General features: G+C 44.6%; 2 protein-coding genes across 3 annotated transcripts in view; both read right to left on the reverse strand.

Moving 5' to 3' along the window:
• The window catches only part of LOC310798533 (store-operated calcium entry regulator STIMATE-like), a 31,912-nt gene extending 29,181 nt beyond the window's left edge, over nt 1-2,731 (reverse strand). For both annotated transcript variants that reach the window (XM_083661072.1, XM_083661070.1), the window contains exon 1: nt 1,665-2,731. In XM_083661072.1, the coding sequence (XP_083517198.1) occupies nt 1,665-1,896 (232 nt within the window). In that variant the 5' untranslated portion in view covers nt 1,897-2,731. The remainder of the gene's footprint in view (nt 1-1,664) is intronic.
• Nucleotides 2,732-3,001: 270 nt separating this feature from the next.
• sfmbt1 (Scm like with four mbt domains 1) lies at nt 3,002-26,250 on the reverse strand. The gene is made up of 21 exons (XM_083661047.1): nt 26,203-26,250; nt 19,669-19,760; nt 19,442-19,536; nt 18,879-19,122; nt 16,338-16,426; nt 14,937-15,189; nt 13,134-13,231; nt 12,824-12,925; nt 12,253-12,415; nt 11,979-12,061; nt 10,803-10,929; nt 9,811-9,924; nt 9,589-9,631; nt 9,413-9,480; nt 9,104-9,243; nt 8,480-8,589; nt 7,384-7,559; nt 6,034-6,215; nt 5,654-5,881; nt 5,316-5,444; nt 3,002-5,176 (listed from the first exon to the last, which is right to left on the reverse strand). The coding sequence occupies exons 2-21, from the start codon at nt 19,691-19,693 to the stop codon at nt 5,036-5,038; spliced, it is 2,610 nt and encodes an 869-aa protein (XP_083517173.1). The 5' UTR covers nt 19,694-19,760; nt 26,203-26,250; the 3' UTR covers nt 3,002-5,035.
• Between the last annotated feature and the right edge of the window lie 41 nt (nt 26,251-26,291).

A 26,291-nucleotide genomic window follows, 5' to 3' on the forward strand; every position in this document is an offset into this window, starting at 1 on the left:
TAGCACTGTACAACAGGCTAAGTAGGCCTAAATAACTGTTATACGGTTTGCAATTGTAACGTTCAATATAATAAAGTAAGATCTCACACATAACCTTTGGATTCTATATGCTGCCATCTCTCAATCTCAACAACTAACTGCACCTGAAAGTAGGCTATACTATTAGGCTCATTTGAGATGACTTCTGGCTTGCCTGGGAAGCAGGCGAGAGCAGTAAGCCAATCAGAGGCAGAGAGGGGCGGGTCATGCCTTCGCCTAGCCTTCGCCATCATGGGGGGTAAATATTGCGGGGTGAACGTTATGGGTCTTTTCTCAGTCTTCTCTTTAATGAATCCCTGTGTGTACGAGAGACTGAGGGCTGCAGGCTCCTCTCTCTGAGAGCAGTGTCATGTACACAGACTCTTGCTGTTCTTCATAATAGTGGCTTCTTGTTTTCCATGACACCCCCCCACACACACACCCAGGCCCTGTTTACACGGCAACGCTCCCTGCATAAAACGGCAAACTTTTTTAAACTGATGACATCATCAGTAACTTATGACATCACTGATGACATCATCAGTTACTTGTGACATCATCAGTGACATCACAATGCACAAGTGACATCACTGATGACATCACCAGGGATTTATGACATCACTGATGACATCATCGGTGGGACAAAAATTTAAACAGAGAAAGAACAGAACAGTTTGCCCACATGCTCCCTTTTATAATAGTAGGATTTGACAGACGCTGACTCTTACATTCAGTGTGTAAAAGTCAAAGTGTGATGCCTCCCACTTGACAAATAACCATTGCTTCTGCATGAGTACCATTGGCCTTTTTCACAGCAGCCATTTTGTCTAAAAGGCAGGGTAAACACCAATGCAACCAAAACATTAATGAAGGTTTCCGACTTAAAATCCATTTAGGTGTTCCAGTGCTGCGGCCCTGTTTTTAGTTGCACCTGTGTGTCACCCTGCCTTTTAGACCAAAAAGGCTGGTGTGAAAAAGGCCCATTAGACTCACAGCGCTGACATCAAATGTCAAGGGTTGACTTCCTAAATGCTGTAATGTTAGCCGAACAAACATTTTTTTGTGTTCTCATATGGTCAATGTTATTTTGTGAGCCGTGTGACCTCTTTCTGCTCTGAGTGCAGTGACCTCAGACGTGACACACCCTGTGCACAGCTGGGCGTGATGCAGGCAGAGCAGAGGCCTCAGCCCACTCTGTGCTGAGAACGCTGCCTGAGGCTGAAGTGCTGAAATTCCTCACTGCTGTGGCACTGCACTCTACTGGGCTGCAGAGCCACACCACACAAAACTGCCAGGGCTGTGTGGTCAACACAGAGGTCAAACAACTGTCACTCAGTGCCAGTGCCAAAGACTGGCTGACAATGGAAAATGGCTTCATCTTGGGTGTGACTTTTTCTATGGGAGGCTGAAATAGCAACTTTGCACACATTCTGCCACTTCCAAATCAAAATCCTTAGTGAAAACCACAGCACTGGTCTATGAGGCAATCACATGTAGTGCTATCACAATGCTAAATGTACATTCTTCTCATGGGGTGGCAGCAGGGGCTTATCCCAGGTGTGATCAATTAAGCATTTGATTAGCAGAGTGACGCGATTGGATAATTGGCCCAATTTGCAGCTGGGCGTCACCTCATAAATACTCACACATCAAAATGCTGAAGGCCACAACGGCTAGAAGCCCCTGCAGGAAAATGCCGAAAGAGTCCATCAATGCTCCGTTCTCGCAGCCCCGGCTGTCTGGACCAGGCGTGGGGCTGGCGGCGGGCACCGACGTGTTGGTGGAGGACATGATGGCAGGTAGTCCTGCTCCCCCAGCAGGACCTGCTACTGCCAAGTCTCCAGCCTGGTAAAGCAAGTTCACCCCACTCGCAGCCATGGTGGGGCACGACCAGCCTGGCCAAATGTACTAATGGGAGTGTGGAATTAAAAGCCCGGGTGTTTATTGCACACAGACACTGTGGGGCGTCCCAGTCCTGCACAGCGGATGTTTGGTCAGCTAGCAATCGATATGTTAAGCAGGGCAGTCTTCGGCGAGAAGTAGTAGCATCCTCTCTCTTCCAAGTGCGGACTCATCCTCTTGATTCAGACAGCCAGGTAGTAGCCATGGCTGACTTGAAATAAGTCACGTTAGAGCAGTCGCCACTCAAACGTGATATAACGCTACTGGAAGCTGGAATAACACTACTTTGCCAAACGTTACACGGTTTGAAACCGAGCTGCGACATTAAAAAAAGCATTAGCTGTTTGCAAAGCTCTATTCGGGAAGGAAATGTCCTGGCTCGTCCTCTCTGCAAGCGAAGCTAACGTTGCAGTCCATGGTCCAAAACGCATGAGCTAGCTCGCCAGCTTTAAAGTAAAGTTTAGACCTGAACTAACGTTACACGTATACACAAAACACATGACCTAGTGGCATAAACTTGCATTAAATGCTTGTTATGTCGTGCAGGGTAAATGTTCGTACGTGGGTAATGTAATTTGGACGGGCAAAATGAGCTCCAGCAGCGGCTGGGGTACTGCTAACATTAACCTCCCTACTAGCTACAATACACGCTAGTTGGCGTTAGCTAACGTGAGGCTAGCAAACTTCCAATTCCACGTTCTTGCAAACGATGTGACATGGAGAAAATGCGACTATAACGCCTGTAACTTATCGGTCTATATGCAAAAAGCTGATATAAATAATCGGCAGGTCGCGTAACGTTACATCCAGCTGCTTCCCTGGACAGCAGTGCCCACTCATGTTGACAGACGTAGTGTGTCATGTGACCAACGTGGAAAACCCGGGCATGCTGGGAAATGTAGGAGGACAGATGTGGGGAAAGTTTACAATTAGTTGTGGCATGCTGGGAAATGTAGGAGGACAGATGTGGGGAAAGTTTACAATTTAGTTGTTCGCCAGTTTTATTACAGTATTCTCTTAAATAACAACTATGATTCTCAAAGATGAAATAAAAACATTTCATTGTTTTTGAATACAGGTAACTAACAGGCAAATGAGTAAACAAAGTGGGTTGCTCACACAAAATCAATGACACCACCAGAGACTACTACTAGGCTACAGTAAATTGGCAAAAATAAAAATTCAAGATGAATTGATTTACAGAAGCATTGTAAGTACGGTAGATCTGCTCGCTTTAAAAAATGTCATTTGACATTACAACCCAAATGGTCTAAGTTAATTGTTATTAAAACTAATTGTTAAACTTAAATTTCTTTACCATAGATTAGGTCATTAGGTCTTGGTGCAACTAAGACAATTGCCTGCTTTAAAAACTATTGAATGACCATAAACCGCTGAATCACTACAAAACTGGGAATATGCTCTATAGTCTATATGATGCAGCAGAATTTAAATTTCACGCAAAGACAAGCAGAGGCTGGGGAATGCTCTGTCAGTCTGCGTCCAAATGAAAATGTTTAGTTCTGTGCTGTGCAAATATATGCCTAGGGCAATTACACAATGCTTGCAGAGAAAGTTAATTGCTCAATAGAAAAATCTTTCTAATCACCCTGTTGCACTAGAAGATATTTGCGATTATGTACAGTATATACAAACTCATGCGCTATATACACTTTGCATACTGCCATACAGTACATGGTTTTTGCTTGTGCTTACATTATAGAATCCTTGCATTGTCAACCGCTCTTAAGTAGTAGTAGACTAGTAGTAGAAGCCTTAATAACAAACCCTTCTGGATACTAAGGCCTCTTATACGTCTGACATGAACATGCATCTGGATAACATTGACACGGCATAAATGTCCACACTCAAATCAAATGGCTCATTTTAGGACTACAAGTACGCAGGGAATCATCTTATGCTTCTTTTCTAAACAAATACCGATATTGTCATGGACAGGTTAGAACACTTTATGCAACGGTTATTAATAGTATTAATTTCATCACAGCAAACAAGACACCTAATCTCAGTCACCCCCGCCCCATTCACAAGTGTCATGACTATCCATTTTTGATAATCTACCGTTATCAATATTCATCTCGGATTTGTGTCAATTTAGCTCCGTTTACACTTTACTATGAATGTGGCCAAAAGCATCTCTGACTACCTCCAGAGATCATTTAGGCAATTAGAGCATTTCCAGCTCGATGTTTGTGGTTTAGCTCTCTATAAATCAAATCAAAACTCTCAAGATGTTACAGCCATGTGTAAAGGGGGTCTGGGTAAGCTGAACTCGACTCAAAGAACAAAGTGTGTCTAGAGCTACGTCTCTTGAAATGGCAATCGATTTGAGACTGTGTTCATTCCTTTGATCTAGGACAGTCTACTCTGCATTTGTGAGTACAAACAACTCTACGTAGAAACCAAAGCTCAGTCGATTGTTTTTCCGATGTACAGCCTAGAGAGCTTCGACACTGATGACCGAGATAGATTTTTTTAGAATTCAATTTGTAAGTGCTTAAATCCAAATTACCTCTCACGTGTGCCCTCATCCTCACCAAACATAATTCTATTGTTCTATGGAGTTGGACATCAGTTTGAAGGAAATCTTTTCTCTATCAATTCTGGCTCCAGGAATCGATAGTAACCAAATGTCATAGGGAAGATGCTTTCAAAGTGGGAGGTGGGCCATTATGATCCCACATCCAGGAATTTAGCGAGAGGGAGAGAGAGAGGGAGAGAGACAGAGAGAGGGGGGGCGGGGCTTTCTCTGAGGGGAGGCCCACAGTCTCAGACTTTGAAAACCCCTGTCCTAGGGCATACAAGAACATTAAAAAAAATCAGCGATATTCCTTTTTAAGGTGGCAACAGAGGTGGGACACAGTGGACGGAGACGACAGATGACTGGAGTTGCTCTACACACCAAAAGAAATGGGACATTTGACTCCATCCATCCCATGTCCATGAATGAGGCCTTCTCCTCACAGCGTCTGTCTGTCTGCAGGATTCTTCACGATGTCCAGTGGTGTAAAAGTGAAGAAAAGACGGTGTTTTTTCACAGGATTGATATACACAGAGCAGGGTGTCGTTATGTCTCTGCTTCGCTCCCCATCAGCTACGTAGCAAACTGCTGATAAAACGCCAGCTTGACCCTCTCGATGTGGTGGCACAGCTTGATGGCCGGTCCCAGCTTCAGGTCCATGCACTCCTGCACCGTCGGCAGGTTAAGCAGGAGCAGCGCCTGTCCGTCGATCTCCTACGAGCACAGATGATGAGATGATGACATGTTCATACAGCATACGAGTGCATAATGATCTTCATCATGAGTGGTGGAGTGGAGTGACTACTCATCCTGAGGAGCCATACGTCTGAGTGTGTGTGTTGCAATTTGCTACCTGATCCAGGAAGATCCGCGCCAGAGGGGCACAGTCAGTGGTCCTGATGAAGTGGACCACATCAGCAACACTCCACTCCAGGGGGCTGGTGTCCAAACACAGCTTCGGAGGAGCCTCAATCTTTGCGGTCTATAAACGCACAAGAGGGGGACAGTCAAGACAGGCTAGCTAGCTAGCACATCTCCCTGCCAAGGCGACATGGGTGGTAGCTCGTTTTATCCCTGACAATTTGATGCTGAGAAGTGTATGGGACATAACATTTCATGAAGCAAACTCTGGTTCCGATTGAGCCTTTTTGACTTCCTTATCATCATCGTCTCCTCGGGGCGCGTTAATACCTTTGGTGAGGGAGGGCGGTTCTCGTCGTCGGAGAAGTCGGGAGAGCGGGGTTTCCGGCGCCGGCGCTGGGGCCTGGGCGTCTGGGGCGGGGAGGGCGACGGCGTGGCGGGCTGAGACTTCCCCACGGAATATTCCGAGTCGTCCTGGAGATCGTCCTGCAGCTCCGAGCCCGAGTCCTCTTCGCTCAGGGAGTCGTCCTCGTCCAGATCCTCCTCCTCTCCACTGCCCTGAGAGCCAGTGACAAAATTTGTCTAACATCATACATCATGCAACATAAGAGAATAGTGTGTGTGTGTGTGTGTGTGTGTGTGTGTGTGTGTGTGTGTGTGTGTGTGTGTGTGTGTGTGTGTGTGTGTGCGTGCGTGCGTGTGGCTGGTACCTGTGGAGACCCGGCGGGCGTGTTGTCCAGCGAGGCCGAGGAGCGCCTCTTCTTGTGGACAAACAGCTGCTTCCTCCTCTTCCTCTTCCTCCCCCTCCTCTTCACCACTCCTCCCTCCAGGTTGGAGTGACCCCCGGGGGGGCGGCCGACACGTTTGCTCTTCTTCTTGCCGTAGTAATATGCTGTGGTGACGAGACAACAAGGCTCACCTGACAGCTCCGATATATTATACTGTCTCTAGTGTTCAACTCTCAGAGGGACGCCGTCAAATCAAGAGTGTTTATACAAGTTTAAACGGCTGCTGAATTAATTAATCCAACTGAATGGAATATATTTTATAAAGCGGGACCGGCTGTAAAAGCCGATCTGCAGGGAAGATATGTGCCTGTCTAGACTGATAAGAAACCATAGAGACATAACAGAGAATCAAAGTGTAATCATTTGGCTGTTGCTATCAAATTGCATCAGACAGTTCCTTAAAGGAACACTCCGCCCATTTTCAACCAGCTTTGTATCATTAGAACATCAGTAGTATATCAGAAAACTGTAAACGGTTTTGAAGTCTGTCATTTAATTTGACAGTTATTGAGTGTTAAAGTGTGGACCAGTGATATCACTGGTCCACACTAACTCAAATTAATAACTCATTAACTCAAATCAACTCTCAATAACTGTCAAACTATTCATCATTCATCTAGTTTGACAGTTATTGAGAGTTGATTTGAGTTAATGAGTTATTAATTTGAGTTAGTGTGGACCAGTGATGTCACTGGTCCACACTTTAACACTCAATAACTGTCAAATTAAATGACAGACTTCAAAACCGTTTACAGTTTTCTGATATACTACTGATGTTCTAATGATACAAAGCTGGTTGAAAATGGGCGGAGTGTTCCTTTAAGCAGAATGTTGTAATGGAGCAGCAACAAAGTTAACAAGCATCCCTCAAACAAATCTGTGACTGTTGACTGAGCGGTTCAGCAGGAAATTGAAGAAGCCACTACGTTTGATTTTCTGCCAATCCTCCGCCTGCTTATGCATCACCTCTGGCAGATTATTCCAGTTTTTAAATTACATTTCTAGCCCCTCCGCTTCACAGAATTAGCTTACAGAATTCAGGTTAAAATTGTCACGATTGAAGCGCTGAAAGGAGATAAGCCGACAAGGAGGCGTACAATTTTCTAAGATGTAAAAAAAAAAAGAAGACAAACAATATTAGAGCCGAATGTTCCTCGTCGTGTCCCAATCATCCAATAAAACATTTCATTTGAAAGAAGAGACGTTCGTTTCGACACAGTCTTGTGACTTGAATCAAAGCTACTACACATCTCTCTCTAAAAAAACACCTACTGTATTTGGTCTTGGTGAGGACGGAGCAGTTCTCCGAGCAGCGCTCCAGAACCATGCGAGGTCCAAACAGGTTTGGGCAGCACTCCAGCTTGATGCAGGTCTTCCTGCAGAACTCGGCCACGCGGTCCGCGGTGCGGACTATCTCCACAGTGGCCCGGTAACTCTTCCCTTTGTACCTGACATTTACAGAGAAGCAGCGCTGAGTGGATCACACACGGATAGATTATTCTTTTCCCCGCACATTAAGCAAAACCACAGATGGCATAATGACAAAACGGAGTGTTTGTGGTGTGACGGTGTGACAGGAAGGTTTTACAGAGTGACTCGAAGGCTTTCAAATGACAAATGTACTGACTCACTGATTTCACACATCATTCAAGCTCTCGTTATTTCATTAAAGCAATCTTTTATCCAGCATGGCTGCTTAAGTCGCCCAGACGCTGTTGATTGAAACTTAACGATCTATCGGGAGCTTGCATTTGGATCGACTATGCAGATTTATTCATTGCCATTTGTGCTTCAAGTACCGTAAATTCCGGACTATAAGCCGCACCTTTTTTCCCGTTTTTTGGCCTTTTTTGGCCCCTGCGGCTTATATAACGGTGCGGCTTATCTATGGATTTTTTCAAAAAAAAAAAAAAAAAAAAAAAAAAAAAATCTCTCTTTTTTAGCACTCTTTCTAACTATAAAGCCACTTCTGTTTTAATTTCCTCTCTTGCCCTCTTTTCACCACACTGTATGACACTGTATGACACTGTATGACACTGTGTGCACTGTAAATAACAACACAGGTGGTGTTGTGTTATGTTGTTTTGTTGAAATGTTAATAAATGGGAGCATTACATATGGTAATTAAACATTAAAACACAATAAAATAAAAAAAATAAAAAATAAAAAAACCATTAAAACACCCGCGGCTTATAGTCCAGTGCGGCTTATATAAGAAAAAAATAGTCAACTTTGAAGGTGCGGCTTATACACCGGTGCGCCTTATAGTCCGGAATTTACGGTACATTTTGTAATCCAGCATCTGGCCTCCAACAGGCTGGATCTGAACACTTATGGGATTGAGGATTAAAATGGCGTTTCTCCTCACTTGGCTTTGAGTGTCTCTCCGTGGCCTTGCCAGCGGCCCTCCTGGTCCAGCTGCAGCTCTCTCAGCACACGGCTGGGCTTGTAGGCTGAGTTTATCAGCAGAGTCAACACCTACATAGAACAGGTCCATGGAAACACACACATTATCAAGCTTAGAGCTTATCTGACAGGCTGGAGGGTTTAATACAGCGGAGCATAAAACGGTAATAAGGACAATCTTGTAACCTTTCACGTTTCCATTTATTCTTGGAACGTGTTACATGTAGCAGTTTGATATCGATAAATCACTGCTACATTAATTCTGAGAGTAGAGTTACCGTAAAACAAATGAGTAACATCATCATGTGACAGGAAGCAACAACGTTTATGAGAAACACAGAACATTAGCACTAATAACAATACCACTGGTGTGAGATATAAGCTATTATTGTCTCAACCATGTCTTATTTGTTTATGGTAATTATACCAAGGTATCAATTAATTTGACGAGGGTAACCTGATGTTTGCCGTTTACAAATAGCATGATTATTCTTTAAAAAGTCACTTTTGACACCTGTGTGTTTGATATCAAGCCTTTTGATATGTGTATTGGTTTGGAGAAAATATTGTTTTTAGCCCTCCTCACCTCTTTGATGACGAGGACGCAGTTCCCAGGGCCGATGAACTGGGGCAGCTCGGCGATGCGGCCCTTGTTCAGGTACGGCCCGGAGAAGCAGCGGTGGTTGAAGTAGATCTTGGGACAACAGTACTTCCCGTTCCCCTGTCCTGCACGTGGACACAAAACACCAGACCGATGACGTGGTTTAAATAGACCGCCCTGACAGTCAGTACATGGCATATTATATACTGTGTCACACAATGCAGGATCACAGCAGTATCACTCACTACACTACCACCAAATATTCTCCAACAGGACCAGAGACACACCACTCACCTGGTTCTGACTGGCTGGCCACCTGCTGCTTCACAGTGTCAGGTGATGAAGACTTGGGCGGGGCTCTGCTGTAAGGTCAAGAGATAAACATTGGTCAAAAGATTTGATGGGCATGGGATTTGATCCAATCAAACCAAGAAACGATTCAAATCCCCCCCCTCCACTCTAATACTCACTGTTTCTCAGGCTGAACCACAGCAACCTTCCTCTGTTTCTCAACTGGAAGAGAAGAAGGAGAGATGAGTGCAACATGGCGATAATATCATGTGTCATCAACATGTCATTTGGTGTCAAACGGTACAGAATTGATGGGTGCAGTAGTAACACTGATGCAAGCTGTACTGTAAAGACGACCATGTTTAGTTTGACCTCCTAAACGCGGTGGTGGTGCTACACACCTGGGGGCTTGATGGGGTAGACGAGAGGATAGCCATTTGTCTCACACCAGCTGACAGGGAAGATGTCCAGGGAGTCCACATGAGTAATCAGCTCTGGCATGGGCTGCTTCAGTCCTACACACGCACGCACACACACCATCATCATACACATACACACACACACACACACCATCATCACACACACACACACACACACACACATGCGCGCGCACACACACACATGCACACACACACATGACGTTGTCATGAATGATGAAAGACCAGCCTGACAAAGACCAGAGAGGTTGAAACGCGTTGCGTTTTGTGCCCCTGTTCGTTGAAGATGTACATTGTTTGATTAACTATTATAGTAAGACATATATTGTACTTTACTTCGTAAATTAAAAACCTATCTATAAGTATCCAAGAAGCTCCTTTTTTCTCCTCTTGATGAAAGAGACCAAAACCGTTTTTTGTAACGCTGTAACATGTTTATTTCTGCAGTAAAGTTGGGCATTTTAACACGGGGGTCTAAGGGGAATGACTCGCTTTTGGAGCCAGCCTCAAGCGGCCATTCGAGGAACTGCAGTTTTTTGGCACTTCCACGTTGGCTTCATTTTTCCAAGACAGAGGTTGCCGCTTGCTTAAACCGTAAGCTTAACATTTTCGCTGGGATCTGGTTTCTTCATCAATTATGGACTATTTGCTGTACAGTTGCTGCTACTGAATGAGAGCATATCAATGAATCTATCAACATGTGGTGTCTGAGTTGTGTGATGTTTGTTTTAGGAGACCTTTGATCGCCAGAGGCTGGGGGAGCCACAGAGCTGATATCACATCCAAACACACTAAAGATAAATGAAATCTATATTTCAATATGTACTTGTTCATTTTCATCTACTTTACAGCTTGTTCCCCCAATGCCTTGAAAGTATTGTCGCTTCTAAAATGCTAGCTTTAAAAGCTTTTAAATGATAGCACAGACACAAATCCTGCCGCCTCCCCCCTCTCACCTTCCAGGCTGAGCCACATGTAGTGACCTTTGACCTTGGTGACTGTTGCCACGTGAATGTTCTCCGGTGACAGCGGGTTGACAGCCTCTAGTTTCATGGTCTCTTTGAAGCTGTGGTCACACTGCTCCTGGGAGGCAAACACAAAGGGTTACTTTAAAACCCAAAAATTAACTTTTTCACCATTGCGGACGTCTTTGGGAAAGTGGAAAGTAAAGTATAACATTTATTGTGTATTATTTTCTGGTAAAAGAAAAAGAAAAAAGTATACCGGTATACATGTCTGGTAGCCTCCTGTTTTGTCTTGATTTATCTTGTTTTTGTTGTTGTCATTGTTTAATTTCCATAATTTTTTTCCTTCCCCTCTTTGTATTTTATTTTTTTTACTTTTTATTGACAGATTATTATCAATACATACTTGCATTGTATACATTGTAGATATGTACTGCCATAGTTTTTTTTTTTTTAGAGAAATAAAAGAAAAGACAAAACCACAACAGCCGCAACAAAACAAACAAAAACAAAAGACAAACAAACCAGGGAGTCGACTTTTCACTATACATTCATCTTGGATCCAAAAAGATCAAATCTGGCCTAATGGGTGTTATATATTGAACCCAGCATTCCCATCTTGAGGTAAATTGTTCTACTTTATGATTGATAACAGCAGTTAGTCTTTCCATCTTATATATATCCATCGTAATATTCATCCATTCTTTCACTTTAGGGCTTTCCTGTGATAACCACTTCCTGGTGAGAGCTTTTTTTTACCAGCTTTCCTTCCCCTCTTTGTCTCACACTGTCTATGTATTAACACAAAACTGTAAACAAAAAATATATATCTAAAAAAAGCAAAAGAAAAAAAGAGAAGGGGACCACCTACTTACAAGCCAACACCATCAAGGTTGGAGAAAAGTGTGGCTTTTTCTATTATGTTGTCAGTCAAATGGGAAACATCTCATTCCCCACACGTCATTGTTTGAGGTTTAGGTGAGAACATTTCTGATCGCATTGGAGAACAAACTATGACAGCATTTATTTCTCCCCAAAACTGAAGGTTACAAAGTTACCAATAGAATCTGTGGACACCAGACCTCCACCAGCAGTGATGCACATACACGTCTGCTGTGTGGATGCTGTCTGCAGTGCAGTGCTGAGGGTAAACAGAGACAGACTTACCGCGGGGAAGCATGACTGAGGAGCCGCCTGCGCCTCGCACTGTTTCAGGTAGTCAGCCCAGTCAAAGTCCGGGCCCTGGTATCCTGCACACAATCACATGATAAATACACAAGAAGAAGAAGAGGCAATGAGGAACAGAGTGGAACGTAAGGGCAGATAAGAAAACAAACAAACAGAGAGCGATAGAGACAGCATGAGTGATCTAATCAGTTTCACTCTGCATTTTCCGGTTCAAGTGGTTTCACAGGCACCACACGTGATGTAGGTAGCTGACCTGGCGGGGGGCTGAGAGGGACCCCGTTCTTGAGGCTCCACTGTGCAGGGAAGATGCCTGGACTGTCCCTGTGGCACAGGAAGGACCGCCCTGCACCTTCCTCCGACTCCTCGCCGCCACAAAGGTGGTCCATCCACACCAGGAAGAACTGCTCGCTGAACACCTGAAGTGGAGAGGAGGAGGCAGGTTGGTCACACGGAGGCCCCACTGGAGGGCCTCAGGGTGGGCGGAGTTACCACGAGTATAAAGGTTCTCAATGAGTTCAACAGCTCCAAAGTGGAGCTAGGATGTCCTCTGTTCACCATCTCTTTCCTTTCTCCAAGTCACACTAAAGGCCGTGTCTGTCCAGCCTTCCAGACAGATCTGCTCCGCTGTGTGCTTTAAGTTTGGAGTTCATCAGGATATTTGTGTTTTTCCAAATTTAAGGATAACCAATTCCTACAGCTACTGAATTGACAAAGTAAAGACAGTTTAGTAAGAGTGACAGAAAACATAAAAAAACAGCAAATCAGGGAAGAGCATTCATACAACTGCATGGGAGAGACTTCGATTGGATGTGGAAGTCCGTTACCTTGGTGACAGTGGCAGGACTGATGGAGTTAGGAGCAGTGGGATCAACAGCCTCCAGTTTCATCCCTTCCTTAAAACAATGAGCAGTGACGGCAGGCTGGTACTGCAACAACAGAAACAACACACACACACACACACACACACACACACACACGCACACGCACACACACACACACACACACACGCACGGTCATTTTCAACAGCTCGACTCTCATACTGTAAATGTTTCAGCACCTAGTTTGGAGGAGGATGTCAGATCCAAACTATTGAATGAAATGGAGGCACAAATAGGAGCAGGGTTAGCCGCGTACCTTGCAGAACTCCTCAGTCAGAGCGTCGTCTTGAGGCAGGTCACTGATCCTCTGCCTCACCTCCTCCCACTCGCTCTCCGTCCGCAGGCCCAGCAGATCTGGATCAAACAAACGCACACAAACCTGCTGCTTAGAGAGCAAAAACCTGATTCCCTACTGACTGAGTGTATAGCATTTGAATATCAAAGGCGTGTTTAATCCGACCTAACCTGATCTAACTCGAGTCTTCTTTGAATGAACAAACCCTTCAAAGCAGAAGTGAGCACGATAGAGTCAGGGCTGCACAATTAATCACGAAAAAAAAAGAAATAATAAATTGCACCGTTGTCGACGGCAATTTCCAAATCACAAAAGGCTCAAAGTCGTCATTAGAGAGGGCGCCGAGTTCCAGACGGCCCCGTATAAAGGAGGTATTCTGGCGCTGTGCAAAATCCATCAAGTTGAGCATCGGATGAATCTTTCATTACATGCAAACCGAGCATTAGCATTTTGTCTCCCACTCCTTTTTTTCTCAAGTGATGAGACAGAAACGATGTAGAAAAGGTTACAGTGTGTCTGCATGTATCACTATGGTGGTTACAGTGTGTCTGCATGTATCACTATGGTGGTTACAGTGTGTCTGCATGTATCACTATGGTGGTTACAGTGTGTCTGCATGTATCACTATGGTTTTTGCATCATCAGGATTACTGCACTGATTAAATACATTCTGCACAGGATCCAGTAGCAGAGAGCACAATTTATGCATAAAGTCCTGCAGAAATGACCAAACGGGCCTTTCATTAAAAAATCATGAGCAGTACCAGCGGGGTGGATCAGCTACACCGAGAGAGGGAGAGAAAGCCTACGCTGAGTCTTACTACCTTGCATATTAAAACAAACTTTATTCAGCTGAAGAGTATTAGCAAATCCTGCCCATGAATATAATGACCCATCCAGGCGCCTGGGTGGTGTTAGTGGTCTATTCCTTCTTCGCATTACCGACCTAAGGGCCGCAGGTTCGCGCCCCGTTGTTCGTACCACCGGCTTGGTCAGGTTATGGGTGTCCTTAAAGACACAATTGGCCACGTCTACGGGTGGGAAAACAGATAAAGGTATGTGTCCTGGTCTCATGCATTAGCAGCCTCCTCGGGTCGGTCGGGGGAGCGCCTGTTCAGCAGGGAGGGGAACTGGGGGGGGGGGGGGTAGCGTGATCCTTTGCACGCGTTACCTCCTGGTGGGAAAATTCTCACCGTCATCCATCCAATACTGTGCGGAGAATCAATTGAAGATCTATAGAGATATCTTGACATTTTGAATTTAAGTCCCATACTATTCATCATTTTGGACTGCATTGGAAAATGGTACGATGGTGCCGTTCGCATATCTCATTAAAACCAGTGAGTTTGAAACATAATGTGACAAGTGGAGAAAAAAATAACAGTGTGAAATTCAGCTGATCTGATGGAGTGAGTAGATGAGTATCTGATCCAATCATTCATGATGTATGGCACATGGTCTCCCACTGAGTCTTTATGAAAAGTAAAATCAGATTACTGCTGTTTATGTAATTCTACCTGAATTTTAAACATATACAGTAGGGTTAAGCTACGTGAATGGACATGAAAAAACCTTCATACTAGCTGTGTTAAAGAAGGGGGAAAAGAACGTTCAGTCTGCCATGGCATTGTGAATTCTTCATATGGCCTTGCATCAAAAAGTATTGCTCCTGCCTGCTTTGGCACCCACCACCGAGCACGGAAATCATTTTTCCTTTTGTTTCCTTCTAAATATAAACTCCTGACCCGTGACACTGCCACTGACCTGCAGGGGGCCTGAGGGAGCAGCCGTGCTCTTTGGCCCAGCCGGGTGGGTGGAGGCGTGGGTGGAGGTAGTAGAGCCAGAGGGGGACGGGTGCGTGTGGGAGCCCCTCGGTGCCCAGCAGGCGCAGCTTCAGCCTCCCTCCGACGTTGTGCTCCACCTCGGCGGCCCAGGCCAGCGCCGGGTCAGCGCCGTCCTGCAGCTCCACGTAGCAGCCTGCACACAGCAGCTCCACCGGGTCCCGACCGCGCTGGGGCTGAGGGGGAGGAATGGGGGTGGGGGTGGGGGCGGGGGCGAACGAGATGTCGATAAGACACACACACACACAAACACGATCGCAAACACATGAGCAGCACATGCCTAGCCAAGGCAAGAAGTTTGTATAGGGAGAGAGCATGGCTAAGAGCTAAGAGGTAGAACTGAAGCAAAGTCAGTGAACGCAAACTAATGAAAGAGTGTCACAGACCGTTCCGATTTCGAAGGTAGATTTCAATAGCATCCAGGCCTGGTTTTACAGGGGTGCAAAAGCACGCATTGCACCCTTATTTTAATTGTCTGCATGCTCAGTTGAAAAGAGTGGTAAAATATATATATATATATATATATATATATATTTATAAATGCTGCAGCTGCACACTTACTGTTTAAACTTGAATTATAATTGTTGTTTTTCTTTGTTCTTTGATGTGAATTTATGGCTGTAACCTTTTAAGGTTGAGATAATTGTATTATCATTATATGGTCCAAATATTTCAGTAAAGCACTTGAAACACTTGAAATATTCTTGCTTGGCTGGTATCATTCTACTTGAAATGATGGTAAAATGCATTATTTTTAGTCAAATAACATGTCAAATTTTTCAGGTCGGCCCGTGCATGTGCACCCCTTCCTATCTAGGATGCATCCCTAATCATCTTGTTCTGGAACTGGCCCTGTAGCATCCCTGGGTGCAGTGAACAAAAGCACATAGCCTTGTATATGAGAGACTTGAGGCTTCATGCTGTGTGTGCATGCAAGACTAGATTTTAAATATAAACTATTTTTTTCCACTCCACGTTCAAGTCTATTCAGATGTTACAAATCAAGAAGATGATAAAACAGCAGGTCTACTGCGTGTCTCAAAGTGCATGACTACTGTTCATGCTTCTGACGGCCTGAGGGGCAAAACCCTCAACTGGCTGTTTTGTTTTTAGTGTCAACTGTATTTACGCAAATTTCCTCGGCATCTTAACCATAACGGGAAAAGTCTGTTGATTGATCTGTTGATGCTCAATGATTTTAGTGATGCTTTGTGTGTTTTGAATCATGTCAGCAGCAGCAGCTTGTTCTTGGCACAGACTGGTGTTCAAAGCCCCACCCCCCCTGGGTGTGAGGGCCTCTCCCTTCCCCCTGTCTTACTCTTACCAACTCCAGCAGGTTGGCGGGCGCACTGCACTCCTCAGCCAGGGCCTTCTGCAGCAGAGCCTCCCAGTCCTGGTGCTTCTCACGCACGCCTGATGTGGACCCCGCACACACACATGCAAGCATGCACACGTCACGCGCGCACACACACACACACACACACATGCAAGCACACGCACACACACACACACACACACACACACTTCATTTAACATTAACCAGTGGCAGCATGGTCCAGTGGTTAGAGAGGCCGTCTCACAACCAGACGGACTCGGGTTCAACGCCCACACCAGCCAGCCATCCTGTCACCGTGCCCTTGAGCAAGTCACTCGGGATCGGAGCTAAATTCCTAAAGTGGAAGTCTAGTTTTCAGGCAAGTAAACATAATCTGGAGCCACTTTGTTATGTTGTCAGATGCTCTTTTACAAGAGCAAAATACATTTGACTTTTGAAGTGGTCATCTGCAAGATCTTCATTTTTTTGTGAACATAAAGTTGTGACTGTTTTTTTTCCACTAGCCTGGTGACCATCATCCTGGTCACGTGACCTCACATGCTGTTTGGCTCCAGTCTGGACTGTTCTAGCCGCTCACATGGGTTTCAGTGGGCGGGACTACTTGCCTTCACAAACTCCCTCAGCCAATCAGCATAACACAACATGTGACGCCATCTCTTGTTCCTTGTGTAGTTCAGTTAGTTAGTTGGAGTCCATTTCTGCAATAACTGCACTTATGGCTGTGTTTTACCCGGCTAACATTAGCGTTACCGCTCATTGCTTCCGGAGACGCCATTAGTGTTTCGCCAGCGACGGCTTGTATTTAAGTTAACGTCATCATCTAAGACGCAAGGTCCATGATTGGCCCGGTTACATTGTAACTTCAGGAAATCAATGTGGGCGACTCGAAGTCCAGAAACCCTGCCAGCAGTCATTAAAGGCTGCAGTACTTTCAAAGGTTTTAAGTCCTCTGTCAAGAAGTGGCTGAGAGAGGGTCAGGTCCTGTGGCCACCTATAGGCATTACTGTGGTCTCATGTTGTTGTGTTCTGACATTGTGTATTTATTTCTGATCATCTCCTCATTTACCACTATGTGATCTTAGGGGATTGCTATCTACCTATGTGCTATATTTTACTGTGCTATATATTACTAATAGTAAGTATTATCATTTTTTTGTACCATATATATTAATTGTTTAGACACTAGGATTTTCTTTTATTTCTGTCCCTGTTCAAATAAAGATAAAGATCAAGATAAAACAGAATGTCAGGTCATGTGATCAGGATCATGTGATCAGGTTGTCTTAGAAGGCTATTTTTTCCACCACACTCCTCAGAGATCAGTTGGCAAACAATGTGACATCAGAAAGTGGGACGCTCTGAATGGCTGGAATCAATTTCTTGCCCATATTGCTCCTGCCAGGCGGAACCATTGTTCATGAAAGGAAATAACATGGGAAACAAGGAAGCACACAACATCTGATTGGCTGTGGGCTGCAGCTGAAATATCAGATAGCTTTGATTTGTTTGTCTTTTTTGGTCCCAGCATTATTCCATGCGTGTTATTTTATAGTTTTGATGTCTTTATTATTCTAAATGGTAAAGAAATATATATAAGAAAAATATGGTGCGTCAAACCTTTTGACTGGTAGCGTATCTTATTATGGATATATGCAAATGTTCTAGGTGAGTAACGTTACTTGAGTAAACTGAAATAACATTCGGGGGACCTGACCAAGGAAAGCAGCACAAGCAGATGCTACAAACAAACATTACATTAAATAATACTACTTTTATAGAGGACTAAATAGTGCACTACAAAGCACATGCTGTTATAGACGGTTTTCACCAGCTGCTGCAACCCCACAGCACTTCCTTTTTCTCAGCTTCTTCTTCTGTGGTTTCTTTGGTGGTTGGCATCCTTAAATGTTGCATTACCGCCACCTGAATTGTATCAGCTTCACAGTGCTAACTATTTACAGTGTCCACTTTCTCAGCTGTTCAGGGGGAAACACTGACATAGCCTACTTCTATTTTTGCTATACGTTTAATTGTAAAGATAGGCCTATGCGTGCAATAACGTACTGATAGTCAGCTTACTCTGTGTGTAACATGTAGCTTTTATTAGCATCTCAGGCTAGCTCCGGACCAGACAACAACGCGTGTGCACGTCTTTCCGACAGGGGTGGTTGTCACGGCAACTATCAACAACAACAACTACTACTAACTACTACAAGACATAAAGACCGAAATAGGCTCCCTTGTTACTGTGTCGGTCGGAGACACGGCCTAACGTTAACATTTAATATGAGCCGAATATCAGCCTGCGCTCAGCTATGTAGACAGGAAGTAAACCGGATATTCAGGTGGGTTGTGACGGTTGTTATTGTTGTCAAGTTAAAACCGTCTATAGAAAAGTAAATCTGTACAATTCTCAGGTACAACGAAATCCCTCCCCCCCTCCCCCCCCCCGCTGCTAAAGACAAATCCTAGAGGAAACACTGTAATCGATAACCCCGCCCCCAAACCCCCCAGCCACGCCTCCCTCACCCTCGGGTGCTCTCATGGTCTTGCCCTGCTGCCGGCTCCAGCCCAGAGGGTGCAGGTCTGCTGTCATGATGTCGCACCAGAAGTCGGCGCGCCGGTCGTCCTGGTAGCCCTCGTAGCGCAGTAGCAGCAGCTGGCCACACGTAGTGATGATGTTGGCCACCCAGTGAGGAGCGTCAGCCTCCGAGCGTACGCACACCTCCAGCTTCATGCCTGGGCTCAGGCCTGTCTGTAGGCCCTGGTCCACCTGAGAGAGGGGGGATGGGGGGGGGGGGCAGAAGAGAGAGAAACAGGGGCACAGTTTACTTGCATGTTCACAACTAAAGTGCATTTTCCCTCTGTGCTCTGACGTGTGTGTGTGTGTGTGTGTGTGTGTGTGTGTGTGTGTGTGTGTGTGTGTGTGTGTGTGTTAGCTGTGCTCTGACGTGTGTGTGTGTGTGTATGTGTGTGTGTGTGTGTGTGTGTGTGTGTGTTAGCTGTGCTCTGACGTGTGTGTGTGTGTGTGTGTGTGTGTGTGTGTGTGTGTGTGTGTGTGTGTGTTAGCTGTGCAGGTTGACGGCACTCACGTGTTTGAAGGCATGATGGGGCACAGACACGGCTCCATTCTCCTCCAGGTAATCGTCCCAGTTAAAGTCAGACACATCCTGACCAGAGTCCCCATCTGGATCACACACACACACGCACGCACGCACGCACGCACACACACACACACACGCGTTTATTTTTTCCAATCTCCTTTCCAACATTGTATCCCGCTCATTCCCTGCAGCTGTTGATAGAATATAGGTCTTACCAGACTCCAGCGACTCCTGACTCATGGTGCTGCCCCCTAAAGGCCAAGTCTAGACGCTGTGAGGAGGAGCAGAGGAGGAGGAGGAGGATTATCTGAGGAGGAGCAGAGGAGGAGGATTATTATCTCGTGGGATCCAAAGCTCTGGCAATAGACAAAAGATACAAGGAGATCTGAGCCAGAGGAGAGGAGAGAAATGCCAGATGATGTGGGACAAGGCAGACAATAAACCGCCATGATGGGTGTATGAGGAAAACCCAAAGCCAGTTACATTTACCAAGGCACAGGATTTGATGGTGCAGTCGTTTGAGCCATAATCCAAGGTGAGCATTCATTCATACTAGGGATGCCATTTTTTTAATCAATTTCCTTAATTGATTAATTGGTCAGATTAACGATCAATGAATCGATTAATCATTATTAAACTGCTTTTGACATACAAAATAAAAAATAAAAAATGCAGGGTTTTTACACCTGTCTTTAGGCCGACCCAACAAGTTGATCAACCAACTAAACTTCCTGCATTAGCTTTAGTCATTGTGCTTGTGGACGTGAGATATTTCAACATTGTATTACAATGTTTACAATGATTCCTGTTGTCTGTTTGGCTGTAATTCTCCCACACTGGACTTTCTGACGGCTAGCGTGGCTTTCTTCTTCCTCTGTATGAGCAGTGAAAGTGACATTTTGCCCTTGTGGTGTTAAATCATTTCAGCAAAGAAAATAAAAATGTGAAAATAGCACATAGCCTGCATTGTCGATGAATCATTAACATCCCTAAATCATACAGAAGGCCAGTTCACATGGTCAAAGCAATGATGTAAGCACCAAAAGGTGACTGAGGACATCGGGCTATTCTGTCCAGAATATTCTGACAAGACAGCACCGCTGCTGGCTTCCAAAGATCAATTATTTTTGAGAGGAAGAAAAATATTCATTATGAATTTTAACAAGTCTCATTTGAAACTTACCAGCAGCACACTTCAGCAGCAAAGCCTGCTTCAAGGCCACAAATTAAATGAATCTGCATTTGTTCAGAATTATGGCTATATCTATCTATGCCATACTAATTATAAAATTAAACTTTGTTTGCTCTTTCCAAACTTAATGATAAAATAGCCCAGAGGGGGAAAAAGCGCGTTGGGGGAAATAATTAACATTTAGCCCTTCTAACCAGTCCCGAACTCAATTGATACTAGAAAAGATGCGAAGCAGCGAATAAAATCAGAATTGACACGGTGCATATCTGTCAATAGGCTAGCAGCAAAGTGACACAGCAGATGGTTTGTGACTGGGAACCGTATTAAAACCGTGTTAATCTCATCCAGCTACCCAAACGTAGACGACCACGTCTACTTCTGAGGCTCATTTAGGCTGCTGGAAATTAGCCCAGCAGCACCCAGTGACCCGGCTTCTTCTTAACATAAGCTAATAGCTACGCTACTACTGCTGCTGCCCCCAAAGTAAAGATTTCAAACAGAGCTGCAACGATTGATCGATTAGTCGATCGACAGAGAATTAATCGACAACTATTTTGATAATCGATTCATCGTTTTGAGTACAATTTTAAGAGACAAGGTCTAAATTCTCTGATTCCAGCTTCTTAAATGTGAATATTTTCTGGTTTCTTTACTCCTGTATGACGGTAAACTGATGTTATCTTTGAGTTGAGGACAAAACAAGACATTTGAGGGCGTCATCTTGGGCTTTGGGAAACACTGATCGTCATTTGCTACCATTTTCTGACATTTTATAGACCAAACAAACAACTACCGTAATCGATGAATCGAGAAAATAATCGACAGATTAATCGATTATGAAAATAATTGTTAGTTGCAGCCCTAATTTCAAACAGTTCCCCGACATGAATGTGGAGACGCATCAAAGTTTGACACATCGAAATCTCCCCCCAACACCCCCGCCTCAAGTCCCTACATCCCCCCAGCAGCACTAGTGTGAAAGCAGAATGAAATCAAGTTAATGCAATGAGAGAGAGAGAGAGAGAGAGAGAGAGAGAGAGAGACAGAGAGAGAGAGAGAGAGAGAGAGAGAGAGAGAGATGGCGTTTGTAAAGTGAGCACTGGGCGTGACAATAGTAGAGAGTTTGGTGTATGGGGATGCGGGAGGATAGCTGCTCTGTCAGGACGGCAGCTCCTTTCAGCACGCCTGTCAGGCGCGTCTTTGTCACGTCTGACGTCTCTATTAAAAGACGGGTCGGCCGTCAGACGCCCCGACACCCCTGGAGACCCCCACCGCCATGACCACCGGACGGCTGCCCCCCCGACCCCCGTGCTCCGACGGGATCAGCAGCACCGCCTTTCACTCACGACCCGCGACACCCTGCCACGGTCTCCCCCCATGACCCCCCCCCCTCCCCCCACACACACACACGCACACACACACACACACACACTCGCGCACACACACACACACACACACACACACACACTAGAGGGCCTCATTGTCACAGAGGTCACCCTCCAAACATAAGGGAGCAGCAACAAAAAAAGAGCAGCAGAGACACTTGCGAAAGCTCAGTCTGAGAATTAGACGGCCGTGTTCTCACACCTGATGCTGAGCTTTATCGATTTTTTACCATTTATGACAGGCTGCTGCTGCATGATGGGATTTGGAGTTCTTCTTCTTGGGTAGGTTAACCCACAAGCCCCAATGGCGCTTCTTCAACAACAACGACACATTTTTTTTTAATCCTTTTCTCTATTTGTGAACGTTTTTTGTGTGTAACATGAACAAAATTAAACTAAATCGTACACGACAATCTGGTGATACCTCTACTGGTGTTGAATATATTTCAGGCAATTCGGCCAATCTTTTTGAAATTTCTAGAGATGAGCTTTGAAGATTGGCTCTGAATTAATTAATTCTGCAGTATGACCTGTCCGTTATCGCAGCACTAAACTGAACATAATAATAGCACGGCTAACTGGCTAGCCTTGTGCCGACTGCCGACAGGAAGACACACAACTTCCCCCGTCTGCTTTCATATAAATGGGCTACGCAGACCACAGTCACCAGCAGTCGATCTATTTTCTACACCACCCGTTAACTGACTGAACTGAAAGAGAAAGGGCCAAATACTGTACTACGCACACACACACACACACACACGCAAACTAACACACACACACACACACACACACACACACACACACACACACACACACACACACACACACACACAACAGATCCTCACTACATCCTCCTTATAAGCACTTATTGAATCATATTTTCATCAGTACTTAGCATGCTGTTGAGCAATTTTGCAAAAAAGCCTTTTTGCACCACTCAGGTCCCTGGGCAGGAAATGCAATCGCACAAGATATACCGAGGAGGGCGTCGCCAAGAAATGTAAATAGAAGCAAATTGGCTTCGGTAAAAGCGACATTGTGAACAATGCAAACTAAGTCGGGCTCTATTGTTGTTCACCAAATCATGAAATGAGCACAGGCCAACTGACATCTCCCACTGGGTTCTTTCTCAAACACCACGTTATGGCTTACTCAGCAGCTGAGCAGATTAGTTCAACTCTGACCTCCAGTTGGTGATCAGCTAGCATAATATGAAAATCAATATAAACAAAAACTGATTAGATTCTATTTTTTCAGCTCAACTTGCATCCGTTACCTACCATGGTGTATGGATTTCACATATTCTCATGTTATATATTACTTATTATTAGAATATCATGTTATATTCTCTTCATATATAGCACACAGTGTATTATAAATCACAAATAGTGACAAACATTTAGGTAGGGGCTGTTTTACCATGAGATAAAGGTAGGCGACAGCCTTGGGCCCCATGCAGCACCCAGAGGGCATGCTTTGAAAAGACACCATTTTACTGACAGCTAGAATGTAATATGATGAGACTACACCTGGTTTGATAGTAGTGGTTTGATAGTAGATCAAGTAAATTTCACGTGTTCGAGCAAATGCTTAACGAGCAAGTAAAGTAATCGATCTTCAATTAATTGTTTGCATCCCTAATTTTGCTACTTTATCTCATTTTCCTTGCCACTGCATCAGTAGCGAGAGATAACACCCAAAACAAAAGAGGCCAGCTAGCTACACAAATGTAGCAAAAGAAAGTTAGATAGATGCAATCTTGCTGCATCTATCAGTATATAAATGGGAGCATGTGGGCAATGAATGTTCTCTATTTGTTTTAAATGTTGTCCCAGAAGTGATGTCATCAGTGATGTCACTTGAGCAACTGTGCATTGTGACATCACTGATGTCATAGACATTGTGACATCAGTGATGTCATAAGAGCAATTGTGATGACATCATCAGTTTGTGACATCATCAGTGATGTCATAAGAGCAGTGAGCCCGCACAGCGAGTTGCAGGGCAGGGGCAAGGGAGCAAGTGAGCCCGCACAGCGGTCAAGCTGCAGGGCGAGTGCACGTAGCGAGCATCTCGCTCGAGTTCATTACAACTGATGTTGGTGTTTGGATGAACCCCTTTTTTAGTCCCGTGTTTTTAAAAATAATTTCTTTTTAAAACCTTGTATGCAGAGTTTTCTCGGCACCAACTTGATTTTGTAGATAGGATGGGTTTCAAAAGGGAGAGATGGTTGGAATTCAGGGGCCCCATCATGCTTTCCTTTGCCCAAATGACTAGGTAACTCTGTCCCTGCATTTATATGCAAGCCTAAACAGACATGGAGAGCTGCAACAATTAATCAGCCAATTGTCAACTATTAAATTAATCACCAACTAATTTGATTGTTTTGAGTTTTAAGAAAACTAGGAATCTCCTACCACCACAGAGCCTACTTAGCCAATTTTAACTAAGACACTGATGATGTCACCCCCCTCCCACTGATGATATCACAGTTGCTCGAGTGAGATCACTGATGACATCACAACAATTGATCGAGTGACATCACTGATAACATCATCACTGATGACATCATCACTGATGACATCCCAATCGTGACTGAACCACACCCCCGCCAACCACAGCCACACACCGCCACCCACTTAGCAAATTTTTAACTACGATCTCTGAGTCCGCTCATGTGATTATTATTTTCTGGTTTCTTCTTTACTCTAGGACAGTAAATTGAATATATTTGGCCTGTGGACAAAACATGACATTTGAAGACATCATCTTGGGTTTTGGAAAACACTGATGGACATTTTTCGCCATTTTATAGAGCAAACAACTTATCGATTAATCAAGAAAATAATCGACAGATGAATCAATAATGAAAATAAACATGTGTTGCAGCCCTACAGGCATTGTAAACAGAGTTTAGGTAGGTTTGCCCTCCACTGTCTACATCCCTGATAACGGCATGTGGTAAAGTGATAGATTATTGTAGTAACTCTGTGCCTGCCAAACAGGACTTGGTCCCTAGACTTACATTTTAAAGTTAATTTAAATGCACCAAACAGCAATAACGTAGGCTAGGCACTGGGGATGCCAACAAAGGGCTTTATTGTAGCCCAATGTCAAACAGGAGAATCCCAGTTGGCCTGCTCAGTGGATGGTAATGGTAATCCAGCAGGCTCTGTCCAAACTGACCTCTAATTCTGTCAACTGGCCGCCCTGCTCAACTGAAAGGAAAACAAGACACTGGAAATGGAAAATCCACATTTCATGCATGAAGCACACAAATAAAAACGTCATTCCCATTCAACTGCTCCTTGTAGGCAATTGCAATAATGCTGCTTGCTTGTTGCAGTTGCATAGCGGCACGTCAACTGAAGCAGCGCTGCCAGCCAGCGCGGCCAGGATCACTCAAGTTGCACAATAGGGAAGTTAAGACATGAGAAAAATAGGTTGCTATAAAAGCCAGCGTGGAAAATGACAACATTCAAAGCAATCACCCCGTAAATCTGCTCTTAAAATTAGAGTCAAATGAATGACGTTCATGAAACGACGGAGTTTATTTAACGCTAGCTTATGATATTTATTGAGAGCCTCACGAAAAACACGATTCGGCTTGAGGTCGTGCAACCTTTATTATGTAAGACTTCGCATGTAAGAAATATATTATTGGAGTTATTCGAGGCCAAGTGAATGGAAATTTCCACAGAATCCTTGAAGGATAACGTTAGCTTGAAGATTGCTTCGCTTAAACGTTACAGACTAAACCGCAGCATTCGGCAATACTAGAGATGGGCCATCAACGCAATGGCTTTGCAGGGAGACTACTACAGCGCCGACGGTCTAACTTTCACACTGAGGCGAACATGCCAAATACCGATGAAGAAAAAATAAATAAACAACTGCCTTAATGAATCAGAATGTGCTGGCCCGTATGGGACTCGCTGGGCACATGGTAATCCTGCCTGTGTCCAAGTCAAGTTACTGAACGTCACACGGCTTGAGCAATAAGCAGGCTCTGCGAGCAATAAGGGCGCTTACACTCGACCGAGCCCGACTCCTCTTTTTGAGAGACGGGAAAAAAGACGAACGCAGCACCAAAATGCAAAACACCATTAGGAATCCGTGACAAACAACACACAGTATGTGAATATTTAGTCGCAAAATTCGCCTCTTACCGGTAAGTAGTTTTTCCAAGTCGCTTTTTAGATGCCGTTCCTCTCTCCGCCTGCTCGCTCACAGCAGGGTCAAGCCGGCGCGAGTAAAA

This window comes from Poromitra crassiceps (assembly GCF_964638095.1).
Source record: "Poromitra crassiceps genome assembly, chromosome: 25".
NCBI classification, from domain to species: domain Eukaryota; kingdom Metazoa; phylum Chordata; class Actinopteri; order Beryciformes; family Melamphaidae; genus Poromitra; species Poromitra crassiceps.